Source organism: Gadus morhua, chromosome 7, assembly GCF_902167405.1.
Source record: "Gadus morhua chromosome 7, gadMor3.0, whole genome shotgun sequence".
Classification (NCBI taxonomy): Eukaryota; Metazoa; Chordata; class Actinopteri; order Gadiformes; family Gadidae; genus Gadus; species Gadus morhua.
The window spans coordinates 24,666,878-24,681,383 of NC_044054.1; the positions used below are offsets into that span (position 1 = coordinate 24,666,878).

The 14,506-nt window shown below is 46.4% G+C and overlaps 1 protein-coding gene across 1 annotated transcript; it reads right to left on the reverse strand.

Moving 5' to 3' along the window:
- Positions 1-156: 156 nt before the first annotated feature.
- Positions 157-13,843, reverse strand: paxbp1 (PAX3 and PAX7 binding protein 1). The gene is given in 22 exon segments (XM_030361065.1): positions 157-868; positions 1,461-1,615; positions 1,903-2,049; positions 2,295-2,361; positions 2,463-2,539; positions 2,805-2,926; positions 4,436-4,583; positions 4,884-5,083; positions 6,821-6,936; positions 7,185-7,287; positions 7,954-8,077; positions 9,100-9,289; positions 9,895-9,991; positions 9,994-10,114; positions 10,404-10,505; positions 10,921-11,144; positions 12,100-12,315; positions 12,586-12,708; positions 12,937-13,102; positions 13,105-13,178; positions 13,181-13,251; positions 13,788-13,843. Coding segments are annotated over 22 exon segments (2,817 nt in total). The 3' UTR covers positions 157-750.
- Between the last annotated feature and the right edge of the window lie 663 nt (positions 13,844-14,506).

A 14,506-nucleotide genomic window follows, 5' to 3' on the forward strand; every position in this document is an offset into this window, starting at 1 on the left:
GTCTGAAATTATTTGTTTTATTTAACCCATGATTTGCTGGTTTATTGACCACATCTCATTTGGATTGAAGATTTAACTTAGTGCGAATATAGAGGGCGGTGGGCCTATAAATTATCCTTTGTAGAGCACAAATAAACATACATTTTAAGTTCCATAAAAGTTGTGATATCCATTTTTTATTCAGTCAATTAAAATTCAAACATGAGTACGAAGCTGAAGGATGAAATTACATGAACCCCAAAAAATGGTGTCCAGAGTGTAACTCCATTCTCTGAAGTTACAAGAAGATGAGATGTTCGAGCCTTCCTCTGATGGCACAAACAGAAAAATGGCAAACGCAGGCAAGACCCATGGAGCTTTGTGTGGATTCGCATTTGTACAGCCAGCAAAAGTGGAGCGTTAATGTGATGCATTTAAAAGAGTAGTTCTGAAGAATCAACGCGGGTAACAAAATGCAGGACTTCATGGTGTTTGCTTCTTTTCCCGAATTTCTTCCATGTTTTGGATTACGTAGTCCAGTCCGTAGTCTTTCAACAAATACTCTTTGAAGTGAACCCAAAAACTACAAGATCTCAAATAAAAATCTGTCTTAATCCAAAAGGACACACTCTCATGCCCCTCCCTCCCCTTCACACAATGTACAATTATTCACACCATTTACATCAATGTTCGTCGTTGGTTTACACTTCCTAGGAATAAGGATTAAGTGCTCCAAACGCCTCCAAGTAGGGATCCGTAAGCGGTCCTCGACTACTTGGCTTCCAGCAGAGGTTTGATGTCCTTAATGCCGTGTTCCGTTGCCACGGTGATGATGTGGTCCAGTGCGTTCATCTGTCCCAGCATCTTCACCACCTCTTTGATCTGATCCCTGTGGAAACGGGGAAATAGTCCCAATTAGATCCCGTAACAGTCAGGAAACATTCACATTTAGTCAGTACCCCCAGGGAATGGTCTCATTTAAATTCCTTTAAACCCAGTCCCATTAGTCAGCCATCCCAAAAAAATATATAAATAACGGCATACATGACTGAGATCCATCCAACCATTGCCAAAGCCTTGGCGGAAACTATGACTACTCCCATGACTGCCCCAATGGCTGTGACCTGTAGTATTTACTGATTGAAGGGCAAACAGAAACCATGGCCGTAACAATGACTACAACCATCCTGCCCCCATGGCTGTGACCTGTGGGGTTTACTGATTGTACGAGGGCAAACAGAAACCATGGCCGTAACAATGACTACAACCATCCTGCCCCCATGGCTGTGACCTGTGGGGTTTACTGATTGTACGAGGGCGGTCGTCGTCGTCCATCATCACGCCGATACAAAATTTGTTAAAATATAAAAATTGGCTGTGAGGCTACTACAGTCCCACGCACTCCCGGATCAAAGTATGGCGTCGGCCTTCCTCTGGAGTGTGTTCTCTGCCAGCCCTGTGCGGGAGGCCCCCTTACTTACTTTAGTGAGCGGCGCTCCAGGTCCGAGGCGGCCAGGCTGCCGCGGTACAGCGTGCTGGCCACGTGCGTCAGGTAGCGGCACAGCGGCTCCAGCTGAGGCAGCGTCTTCTGGCCCGTCATCCCCGTGAACCACTGGGCGGGGAAACACTGAACCAGCTGGGGGGGGGGAGGACGACACCAGATCAGGGTTTGGTTGGATGTGCAGATGTACTCACACGGGACTGCTGGCTTATAAACAAGAGTTATTTGATGGTGAATATTTTATTAAATATACATATTTTTTTAAACGTGCTGTACCTATAACACACTGCCGAAGGAGTCATACCCACAAGCAAACTACGCCATACTAACTAGTGTGGCGTGATTCTTAAATGCTGATTGCTGGTTTAGAGCGATGCAGACTCGAGCTGAGGTCAGCAGCCAAAATCGACGGACGACGCTACCTGCTGGCACTTGAGCACGCTGTCGTCCGTGGAGTCGGTGGTCTGCAGGGCAGAGAGGATGTAGCGGTTCAACGTGCTGTCCAGGGCGAGCTCCCGCACACACGAGCTGGATAGGATGCCCTCAAACTGCAGGATGTTGCCAAGGAGCTGCGACAGCAAATAGATCAGGTTGCTGTTATTAGTCGGATCAATGCTACAAAACCAATTTTAAATTGGACACGTCATACAGAACCATGCTAGCAGGTTCAACAGCTACAAATCAAAGGAAATATGCCAATCAGCGTTATGCTTTATGGCTCAACGGCTGCAAAAAAGGGAAGACAGCAGTCACAGCACTATGTAGCAGGCCAAGTTAGTTATAATAGGAGCTTGTGTAATGCATGTATCCGTACCTTTACACAGGACCAGAACTGTCTCTCGTAGAATAGGTAGGGTCCACCGTTCTTATTCTCTAGGACACTGCCGAAATAAGTTCACAATAATCAATACACGCCTCTTAACAAAAAAATATATTGAACGTGGATAATTGGGATTCCAGCCCAGAGTTCTGCAGGACTCACTTCTTGGGATAGAGAGGCAGGAAGACGTCTTCGTCCAGGGAGCGTCGGGTCCTGAGGAGCACGGCCTTCAGCAGCTCCTGAAGGGGAAGCGAATGTGTCCGTTATTATGGTACAGCATTAGAACCATCTCTCAAATACCCCTTCTTAAAGACTTGAAGGGACCTCTTCTAAAAACTCATTCATTTACTAATTTATAACCTCGATTCCATCAAGGTTGTATTTTATCGTCATCATTCGATATAAAGTGTTCGATACTTTTTAAACCAATCCTCTCCAGACAAACACAGTTCCAACCGACCACTCGGGACCTCGAAGCTGCGTGGGTGGTTGTGTGTGCAGTACCTCGGTGTAGCGGTTGTCCCCGTGCAGCACCGTGGGGTAGCTCCTGGTCAGCCTGCGTATGAAGCCCACCAGCCTGGCCGTCTGGCTGCTGGACAGGGGGTCCCACACCTGCTCCGCCAACACTGGAACACACCCCCACCCCAGGCCCGCTGGGTTAGCCTTCAGCTCAGAGGCTCCATGATGAACAAGCAACTACAGTCTCCCGGGCCTGGATAATGCCGCTTTTCCACCGCACATGTAGCTCGACTCGACACGACACGACACGACTCGACACGGTAGCAGCGCGGGTCCTTTTCCACCGCAAATAGTACCTCCGGGACGTGGGCGGGGTCGGCTGCGTGAAAGGGCCGTGACGTATTTTTGTACGCGACGCAAACAACACCTACGTAACCCACACATGGACAGAACCCACATAACAACAATGGAGAACATCGATGCGATGGTATTCGTGTTCATATTATTAGCTGGCATGTTGAAGAAGTGGAATATGTTGGCTGCGGCGCTGCTATGGCTGTTACCAGCATGGTTGCCATGTCGCTCTCGTGACTTCGTCACACTCTCTGGCCAATCAGTGGCCGGCCGTCTGCCGACGTCACCTTTTAGCATCGGCTCAGCCGCTTGGAACCTAGAGCGAGGCGGTACTAGAAAAAGCAGCCACTTCAGGTACCAGATACCATGTTTTCGCGGTGGAAACGCAAAAAATGCGAGCTGAGTCGAGTCGTGTCGAGCTGGTACCATGCAGTGGAAAAGCGGCATAAGAGTGTTTTATTTATTGCTTTTATTTATAATTTTCCCCACAAAGTCTACCGTGGACAATTCAGTGAAGAATTTTGATCATATGGCTGTAGTTGTTCCAATCAGGGTAGCTGCAGGTTTCAGCAAGTCAAATTTAAGACTTTTTAAGACCTTTTTAATACCACATTGAATGACATTTAAGTCCTAAAACACGCAATGGTGGGGGTTGGCAACATACGCGAGGCAACTTCGGAAACGGACGTCTTCCAGCCAACTGTCCTTGGATTCGCACCTACCCATTGTCGCAGACTATCTAGCAAGCACGCAGATAATCGTTTATATATGCAGCTAGCAAGAAAGAAGCCTCTCTACATGTCCTTCGTGAAAAGTCCCACGAGAAAAATAAATAAAAAACAGTCCTGCCCCGACGAATTTAAGACCTTGCGTTACAGTATTTAAGACTTTTTAAGGCCTTCAATTTAGAAACATGAATTTAAGACTTTTTAAGACTTTTTAAGGATGCGCGGACACCCTGGTTCCAATTACCTTCTCTAAACCATAAGGTACCATAGTACGTCAGTTAGCCCTATGACCAATGGCTGCCAACGTGAAGAGCAGAAAGGTAATGATATATTAGCAAATGGTCGGAGCGGTCAGTTGAAATGTCTTACTTTAATTTCCCAAAAAAGGATTAGGTAAATGATTCGGCAGGTCGAACATTTGTTATAAGTTTACACTTCAAGTAGGAGGATGTGGGGAAGGTAAAGGTTCGGGGCTAGGAGTAGTGTGTGTGTGTGTGTGTGTGTGTGTGTGTGTGTGTGTGTGTGTGTGTGTGTGTGTGTGTGTGTGTGTGTGTGTGTGTGTGTGTGTGTGTGTGTGTGTGTGTGTGTGCTTACCCGACAGCTTGGAGATCAGCACCTTCTCCACGATGGCGGGCAGCAGGTTGACGTCCACGTCTCCGGCCCGTAAAGGCCCCTGCTCCTCACAGCCGTAGAACAGCAGGGACTCAAACCACAGCATGTACTCAAAGTTGGCACACTCCGCCTGCCAGGACGGTGATTATTATTAGTTTGATTATTCAAGCACATTTAGACAGCATCAACAGAGAGTCTACTGCAAGGCGCGTTTGACTCCCAAACCAAAGGTTCAGAGTTTAAACCCCAAATCAAACAAAATCTCAACTGAGATTAAAAAGTACGCTAAATGACATTTTAGTAAACATACAGTAGTTTGTGGTCCTTTCTTAGCTCAGCATAGCAAGGCCTCACCACCGCCAGGGAAAGGGGTTAGAAACCCAACGTTGCCACCCATGAATGTGAGTATTGTATTGGAGGACCTACTGACCTGTAGGGGGCTCCAGGTTATGAGCTGCAGTCGGACCAGCGGGTTGAAGAGTTTGGGGAGACACAAGCCGATGTAGGCCTCTCTGTAACACTGGACATAGTCCCGCCGCCACACCTCGAAGCGTGCCTTGATAAAGTCCAGGGAGTGGAAGTCTTCCACCGCGTCCTCAAACACCTTCTTACATTCCCGCACAATACGATCTGAGGACCACAAATGAAGGGATCTGTGTTTACTAGGGCTGTAACGATACGCGTATCAAACCGAAAATCACGATACTCAAAGCCACGAACCTGTCTCACGGTGTGAGAAGGCAGAAGCGCGATATGCCCTTTCTAGCTCTTCGGTCAAAATGTCAGATTGAAATTTGCTAATAATTTGTCTAAATAATAGTCTGCTGACAGCGCCCCCTCCTATCGATGCCGTAAATATGTGACGAGATGCCCTCTCTGTGATGACAGCTCTCCGTGGCAACGGAGGATTGCATTTCTCCACAGCCGTCGAAGTCCTCATATGCGATATGAACGACATTTATCCAGAGTGGGCCAAGCGCGAAAAAAAATGCCTGTGTGATCCTGTCTCTATTGTTTTGTGTGATTTGACTGGCAGTTTGTCTGCTTATAGGTCGGAATGAAGCGGCCACCAATTATTGACAGGATGGGTACTTTATTCTACCGGACTCGTTCGCTTCTTCACTAGACACACGCGCTACCGCTCGCTCTCCTCGCTCGTCCACTCACTCGCTGACGTCACTCACACACGCATACGCACACTGCCATTCTTGCGCATACACATATGCTACTCGTAACACTATGCCTCGTTATTGCGACGTTCATGTTTTTCCTCATCTATTGAAAGTTAGGCTATTAAACATGTTGCATTCTATACGGCCTGATTATGTCATTATTTAAGCTACATAGCCTTATAAGAAGCGCTAATAAGGATATTTGAATAAACCAACCAAACAGTTAAAGGGGCCCTATTATGCCTACCAGCAAAAAGCATCCTCCAACTGCAATCTTTGGTTATTTCTTTATTAATTTAGCTATACTTTAATAGTATTCTTTCGGTTCAAATCTGTTCAGTGTTCCAAATTATTTGTTATTAAATGTTACATTAAGATAATTGGTATTTAAGTGTTGTTTAAATAAAATGCTTTTTACATTTAAAAGAATCGTGGGATGTATCGAACCGTGGGTCAAAAATCGTGATACAAACCGAATCGTGAATTTGTGTATCGTTACAGCCCTAGTGTTTACCAGCTATCATTCATGCGACCCATTGCAATCTGAGTTTCTTCTCAAGGTGTCCTGCTTCAAGGATAACTAGGGGAATGACTCCCTATGATTGAGAGAATCATAGCAATTATTGAGAATCCCCATTAACCTCAATACAAGACAGCTCGACGCGGCGGAATGTAATAACAGGGGATCAAATGGAGTGCTAGTCGACGACAGACTTTATTTAACTCCACAGGGATGCGCCTTAACCCGGGCCTGCTGGCACCACTGGGAGGCTGAAGGGAGCAGGCGTGACGGGTAGGGCTGGCCCGAATGCCATTTTTCAGGCTTCGAATACTCGTTGGTTTTTCCGAGCGAACATTCGAATACTCGTTCCAGAAAAAAACACCATCAAAAACGACATTAATAATCCCTGTATACTCCCTGGAACCGATTTTGACAGTATCTGCATATTTTGTTGAAGATTTAATAGCTTTTGAACGTTAATTAGTAGGCCTAAGTAATATCTATTCTTCCTCCACCTCTCTCGCTTCTCTGCTTGGCGTCGCCGACGCTTATAGTTTGCCTCCCTCGCTCTGTTAACGTCACGTACGTGAAAAAAAAAAAAGACGAAGCTCCGAATACTGATTTAAGCTTTGAATACTAATTTTCCGAACGAATATTCGAATAATTCGGGCCAGCCCTAGTGACGGGACCTACCTCTCTCCGTGTCGAAGCTGGTGATGTCGGTGGACGTCTCCTCATCGTCCGAGGACAGGCCTTCGCGGTGCTCCGCCCTCTTTCCGTCCTGCTCCCGGGCCTGCCGCCTGCGAGTCCTACGAGGTCACACGGCGGGACAATGTCAGACACAAAAACAGCCATCGGCCCCGAATAACTTAGCACTCTAAACGGTTGACATCAACAGTGGAGAGTCCCGTTTTTTAGAAAAGGAATACATTTGCAAATTTTTTTGGACGGATGGATTCGGAAAGAGAATAGGAGTGATGGATTTGGACAGCGATAGAATTTGAGAGACGGGAGCCTAGATCATGCAAAGGTATGGGACGACGGGCGGAACACCTACCGGCGGGCCTCTCGCTCGGCTATCCTGCGCTGGCGTGCGTGCTCCTGGTAGGCAGTGCGGTCCCTGCCGAACGAGTCGAGGCTGGGTGCCATGACGGCTTTGCCTGGAAGAGACAGGTGCCAAGTTACAATCGCAGAGAAAGGGCAGGGGCTGAGCCACATACCACTAACAGCTACTCTAGATCAATAGACTTGATTATAGAGTTGATTGGACCTGATTCTAGGGATCATTAGACCAGAGCCACAGGCGCTTGGCAGATCACCAATATATTACAATCAAAAGTTTTTGCCTTCTGGAGCGTTGGCTATTACCCCGTCCCCTCCCTCCCCCATACACACACACACACACACACCGTAATCAAGTGATGACATAGTCTTAAGTCTATGTACTTGAAGGGACTTACCTGGCGACCGCTTGCAACAGGTTAAAGTCAATGTAACAGTAATGTCACACCGATAACACATCACTCTCTAGTCACGTGTGTGGAGGCTACTAGCTACGGCCTCCAAGATACGTGTAGCTCAGATACACATGGACCACTAGCAGCTTTTCCCCCGCGTCTCTCTCACCACACACACACACACACAGACACACACACACAATCGCACGCTCACATACAGAAACACAGGCGAAATTGTACACATGGGTAAATCTAAGTAAGATGACCCAATGGTAGACTAAATATTATTATATATACACACACGCACTCTCTTGCACAGCGAACCAACGAGGTCGTTATGAGCAATAAAAACCTTCAAGATGGACTGACTTGAAAGGCTTGCAAACTCCGCCGATTCATCTTTTATATCATCCTGTCTTCTCTGGACGAGACGCGCGGCCCGTTGCCTTAGTAACTGGTGCATGGCCGACTCCAGCTCCAGGATGGTGGGCACCTGAAACATATGATGCCTTTTGTGACGTCTGAGCAATACATGGGCGGGACTTCCGAGCCAGGGGGGGATGTCAGATTGGTGGGAGGCCTGGATGGACATAAGGCGTGTCCTATTACTGGACACCGTATACCGGTGGCGCTTTAGGTCAGTCTTCAGCTCTTGGTTAAGACCAAAGATAAATGAAGCCTGTGTACAAAGGGATCACTACCAAAAAGACTACAACACACCTCTCCTATCCTGCTTGAGTTAGGATGAACATTAGTTAGAGGATGCCTGTATAACAGCCTGCAGTCAGTTCCAGTGTTTCACCAAAGAACTGTCACACCAAAGAAAGGGGACCTCGAACGACCCTAAAAATAGGCAGGTTAGTTATTTTGGACTGGTTGATGAGTGCACAACTATTGAGGATGTACATGCAGAAATAACACGTGTATTAAGACACCCTAAGGACGTTCACGTTAGCACATCTCTGAATAGGACACTTCTATACAAGTGCAGCTGTGGCAATAAATACTTATTGTAGCACAACGCATACTGGCTCTTATATTGACATGGAAGTGCAAACCCGTTCATTAACATTACATACCAATACCCTATTTATATTTTTCATGAATGTAATAAAAGTGTGCTGAAAACCAGTGCAGAGAAGATCCTAAGAATTAACATTATCACCCAGAATGCTTTTACTATCATAAGTCCACCCGGTTTTTGCTACAACACCTACAATTTATAATAGACACAAACATTGAAACATGTGCTGTTGTCATCAGTTGTGTATTAATCTTTATTAATGTCTGGATTGCCCGCTCAGTTTCCCTGAAGCTTTCAAATGGCACTACAAGCGACTAATTAAAACGATTCATAAAGCATTAGCAGGCACCTCGCGCCTGGACCGGTGCAGTTCACACAGTGTCAATCAAACGGGGTGAAGTCACCTTTACAATACATACAAACGCACAGCTCAAACTCTAAAAAAGGAGGGGGGGGGAAACGCATGTCAGCGGCGAAAACTCATCCCTTACCTTTTCACCGAAACACTCAAGCAAGTCTCCAACATACCCTCGCATCTCCTGCAAGAATTTATATTGTTCTGCATTGTCATTGGACGAGCCCTCCAGGCGGTGTATGGCCGAGTCGGAGGCGGTGAGCTCGTCGACGATCTGATCGTAGCGCTTGGCGTTAGCCTCGTGGCCTGTGCGCATTTGGCCCAGCCTGAGGAGTCGCGCGCGCGCACACGCACACACACACACACACACACACACACACACACACACACACACACACACACACACACACACACACAAGGAAAAGACAGCGTGAGGTAAGCTAGGGTCGGGTCACGGCTCAACTCGATAGTGCGCGAAGTCTGACACCTTGTAGCGACGCAGGGTCCACTCCAGCTTGCAGCCCTGTGCTATCTCAATTGTATTCCCACTTGTTTCAACTAAATATGAGCGTACTATCCTGTCAATATAAGGCTAAACTAATTAAAACAAAACACTGTCTCTGTGATGATCATTTGTCCTCGAACATGTTCAGAGCGAATATAAGGGCTTCTCTCTCTCCTAAGTGGTAGTCGGCTTACTTACCCATTAATTGAGGCTTGTAACAAGACTTAATGGGGAGGGAGGTCAGAAAAGTCAAACAGAGTCCTCTGTCTGCTTGACTCCCCAGACAAAAGGTGTGGCCTTTGTAACCCGACTTCCTCATTCTATTCTTGAGCGGAAATGGTCTTCACAAACCCTCCCGGCCCCTTAGTGACATGGATCTACTGAGGGGTGACGGCTGGTGTCGCCGGGCCTGCCGCTCCACCCTACCTGTCCCGTAGGCGTTTCTTTACCAGATCGGAGGAGACCGGGGCCAGCTCCGCAGCGGGGCCGCTGTAGGGGACGGGCCCGCTGACTAGGGGCGGCCGGGGCCACGGCGGGCGTCCACGGTGCTGTAGGTGTAGGGCATGTTGTAGGAGGCACCGTAGGGCTGCGTCTCGTAGCTGTTCTGGTAGTAGGCCGTGTTGTCCTCTGGGGGGTTGCTCTGCACCTGGGGACACACCGGGGCGGGCTATCAGAGGGGGAGCGTGTAACGGGGAGAGAGAGTGAATGAGGACCTGACTATGTGCGGTGTGCGGATGTGAGTGACAGAGTAAGAGTTTCAGGAGGTGAAACGAGGCGGAGTGCGTCTGTGTGTGATTATGAGTGAGTTTGTCGTGATAGAGAGCGACTGTATGAGTGCGTGTCGTGAAAGGATTGTGATGCGAATGAGTGAGTGATTAAGACAGTGTTGGAAGGGAAAGAGTGAGAGCGAGAGTGGGTTCGAGTGCGGGGCCCACCTGTGGTATGCTGATCCCCTTCCGGATCTGCTCCTGCTCCCAGCGGCTCAGCTCCTCGTCGTGGCCCGTATCCAGAGCCTCGTCGTCACTTGCCCTCGATGCCTGGCGGGGACGAGAGAGACAGAGAGCGCGAATGAAGGAGATCACTTTGCCAGAGTGGCACTTCCAACACGGCACTCGTCTTTGGAGCCGTTTCTCCATCACAGCCAAGCTGTATTGCCAGAATGACAACATGGCCAGAAGGGATGGGGACGTAACAAGCACAATTAGTTGATCGTGGTGAATTTCCATCATTACCGTAATGTTGATCCAGAATTTCATCCATTTAGATTCCACAACAGAATCTTAATCCAGCAACCGCTTATCCTCAAGAACCCCCTACTCATCTCCCCTGTCCCTCCTGAACATCCTACCGGTCCCTCTGTCTTCCCCTTAGCACCCCCCTAATATATCTTAACTCCTACGAGCTCCCTACCGATGTCTCCCCGTTTTTCCTCCAGTGCAGGGCGAGGCCTACCTATCTCCTCTGCGATCTTCTGCGCTGGCTCTTGTTCTTCACACCGCTGAAGTTGATCCTCTTGTCGTCCTCGTCGTCGCTGCCGTCCTGCTCTTCCTCATCCTCGCGCGGTCAGCCGCTTCTTGGGGCGTCTGTCTCCACCAGGGGGGGCTCGCCGCCCAGCTCCCTGGCGAGCTGGCGCCGTTTCCGTGCCGCGTGGATGAACGCGGCGTCCGGGATCTCCCCTGGTGGTGGTGGTTGTGTTGGTGGAGGAGAACAAGAGTAAGTCACTGGGGAAATACTCAAATCAGACCGACATGTAGCGTGCCTTTGAAACTATTGTCATGGAATTGGCTCCAGCAAAGGGATGCACAGCAAGAAGGCAAACATGTGCTCTTGTGATTAATCATTTAAAAGTCGTTTTAAATGCACTGGTTGTCGACTGAGGTGTCGATAACATAATGTGGCAGTGGGGTTGGACGAAATGGACAACAATTATGTCATGTTTCTTTACATTGATAGATAATCATCACAATATTTATGTAATAATGATAATGCTCAATTTACAGTTTATATTCAGAGTATTCTCCTTAGGTTAGAACCCTAAAGAAACCTGAAGGTTGTTTCATAATACACAATTTATTATAATCAGAACGAATAGGTGGCATACATGCAACAGAGCCAGCATGGCTTTACATAAAAGACTGAATAAAAAAATGAAAAATAGTAACAAAACACTGCTGTGATCCCAGCTCATCAAATGAATTGGTTTCAAAAGTCTCTCAAACATTTCAGAGGCAGTACACCTCGACCATGGTTTATGTAAACAACTGCTAGAGAGAGGAGAGCTGATGGGAGTGAGGTTCGGGATTAACAGAAAAATCTCTAATGAGGCGCGTGACAGCTATGATAGTTAACATGTTAGTTAACGCCATCGGTTTAAATGAGCATTAACGTTGCTTTGATCGGTAAAATAAAGATTACGACGAAAGCTTAGAAACATGTGCTCAGTAATGGTGATGGCTATTTCATTAAAATGTTTCCTTGCATCTCACACGAAAAACAACTAATTACCTTTGATAGACAACTGCCTAACTTTTAGTTTGTGACTTAACATAAGACGACACAAACAGGAGATGATATTTGTTGTGACTGTCGAGTGTGTTTTTTGGTTTGTGCTCGTGTGTGTATATGCGTTACCTGGCCTGAGGCTGCTAAGGGACGACAGGGTGTTGAAGGAACCCGCCATGACGTTTCCCTTGACGACAGGGGCATGTCCCTGGGAGACTAAGCCCCTGGGAGCCTCTTCTTCGTGGACCTCAATGCCGTCCAACTCCATCTCCTGCACCCCTTGGTCACCTCCCACCGTGCTGCGGGGCTCCTCTTTGATCATCATAGGGGGCAATAATGGGCCATCTGGATATAAACAAGAATACTTAATAACATGCTATATTGCGTTTAACTTTCAAGCAGTAAAAAACATCCATTACATAACATCCTTCGGGATAACCGTAATCCAAAGGAACAATTTCAGGGACTAACAAATCATGTCCCAATACCTTTTATGCATAAAAAAAAAAAGATAAACTCATTACTGAATAAATTCCAGTCATCGCTCATTACAATGATTACAAAAAAACATCCAAGATTGAGTCATTGCCAATCGAATGGATGGCATTTACCCACCTGAACTAGGCTCCTGTTTCACAGGGCCGGTCTTTTCCAAGTCCTCCTTATATTCCTTCTTCAACTGTTTGACAATCTTCTTGCTGTAATTCGATTTCTTCACCCTGAACACCTCGGATCCCTCTGCGCAACAAATCAAGGTATAACACAAGATCTTCATAACATGTTAGGATGCACCGATACTAACTCACCATGAACGACCAGTGATACGGACTACAACAATGGCACAACTATTTCAGACGATATGTTCATCAAATTATTTAACGAAAGCCTTCCAAATACTTCATGATACCATAAACTTCATGTACTGTTGACCATTGCGTGTGTTGGACGTTAACGTTAATCTGTCACCTTCATCGTCGTCAAAACTCAGCAAACTGGCCTTCGACGGCGCCGCAATGGCAGCAGGAGGAGGGCATATTTCTTTGAATTTCTTTCTTTCATTTTTGATTGGTTTTAAATTAATGATTAATATTATTATGTTGGAAGCCGTTGTTGCCATGCTGGGATCTCGGCGGCGCGGACTGCTGCGAAGCTGGTCTCCATGAACGGGATCTCCTCCACCACAGGCCCGCACGTCTGGCCGGCGTAGAGGGCTGCTCGTCCTCGTCCGAGTCGTTTCTTCTCCGTCGGAGGTTCGCTCTTTCGCCTTTTTGAACATGATTTCTGCTTGGTTATTGCCTTGTTTGCTTTTAAACAACGTAGATTGCTTCAGATTTTATCTTTTGAGTCGCACGAAATCGCAGCCGCATTCGCGTTCAGCCATTTTCCGTCAATATTTAGCCTCTGCTAGTTTCGCTCTTCTTCGTGTGAAACGACGAGTACCTACGACTTGGACAACTCCCCCTAGCGGCAGGAAGCCGAGGCAACTGCCTGGCGCTGACCAGCGTCCTCAAAGCGGTGGAATCAGGTCCCCCAAGTGTTTGAAAAGAAACCACACGTAGGCCTATGTATGTCAGTATTATATGCATTTGAATTTAACAAAATTGCGGATTGATTTTAACAGCCAAACGCAATATTTTGGCAGCATACCATATTGACACTCGATTGTGGGGTTTGACTAAAAAAAAATAGAAATCCATCCGATTTTAGAATATTGTTAATTTAGTCAAAAACCATGAGCCTCATACGGTTTGAGGCTCATGTTCTTTTGCCTATATTAACAATATTCTAAAATCGGATGTTTATTTAATTGACGCCACCGATGTCCCCCTTCATCGTAGTCAAAACTCAGGAACTGCCTTCGACAGCGCCTCATGGCAGCAGTATGAGGGCATATTTTAATTTGTTTTTCTTTTGATCGGTTTTAAATTATGATTATTATTATTAGTAGTATTATATTGGTATAGTATATTATATTAACTCTTATATTAAATCCTTTACGTTCTGGTTTAGCTGCATTTTCACTTTCAGGAGACGCGCAAACAATACGCTAATGGACGGCCAAAAAACACAAAATCTATCCGATTTGAATCATAAAATGGAAAAGCTGCCCTCAACCCTCTGGCCCTCAGCAATTAAGTCAAGGCTCTTAATATCCACACATAAACAAGCAGAACACAGCATGGATGCCCCTAAATTGGTAAATTGAGAGAAATGTTAATACGCCTAAGATTCATGAATAATAATAATAATAATAATAATAATAATAATAATAATAATAATAATAATAATAATAATAAATGAAATTTATAAACCCCTTAATATGGTACTCTGGGACGCTTTACATATTGCCCTATCAAAACTATGTAAGACAGACTATAAGAAAAACAGAGGTTAAACATGAAGAATAAGGTGGGAGTTAGGTGGGGAAGGCTAGTGTGAAAAGGTATGTTTTGAGTGCAGATTTGAAAGAAGAGAGGGTTGGAGAGATTTTGATGTGGGAGGGGAGTGAATTCCAAAGGGGCATCAACTGAGAAGG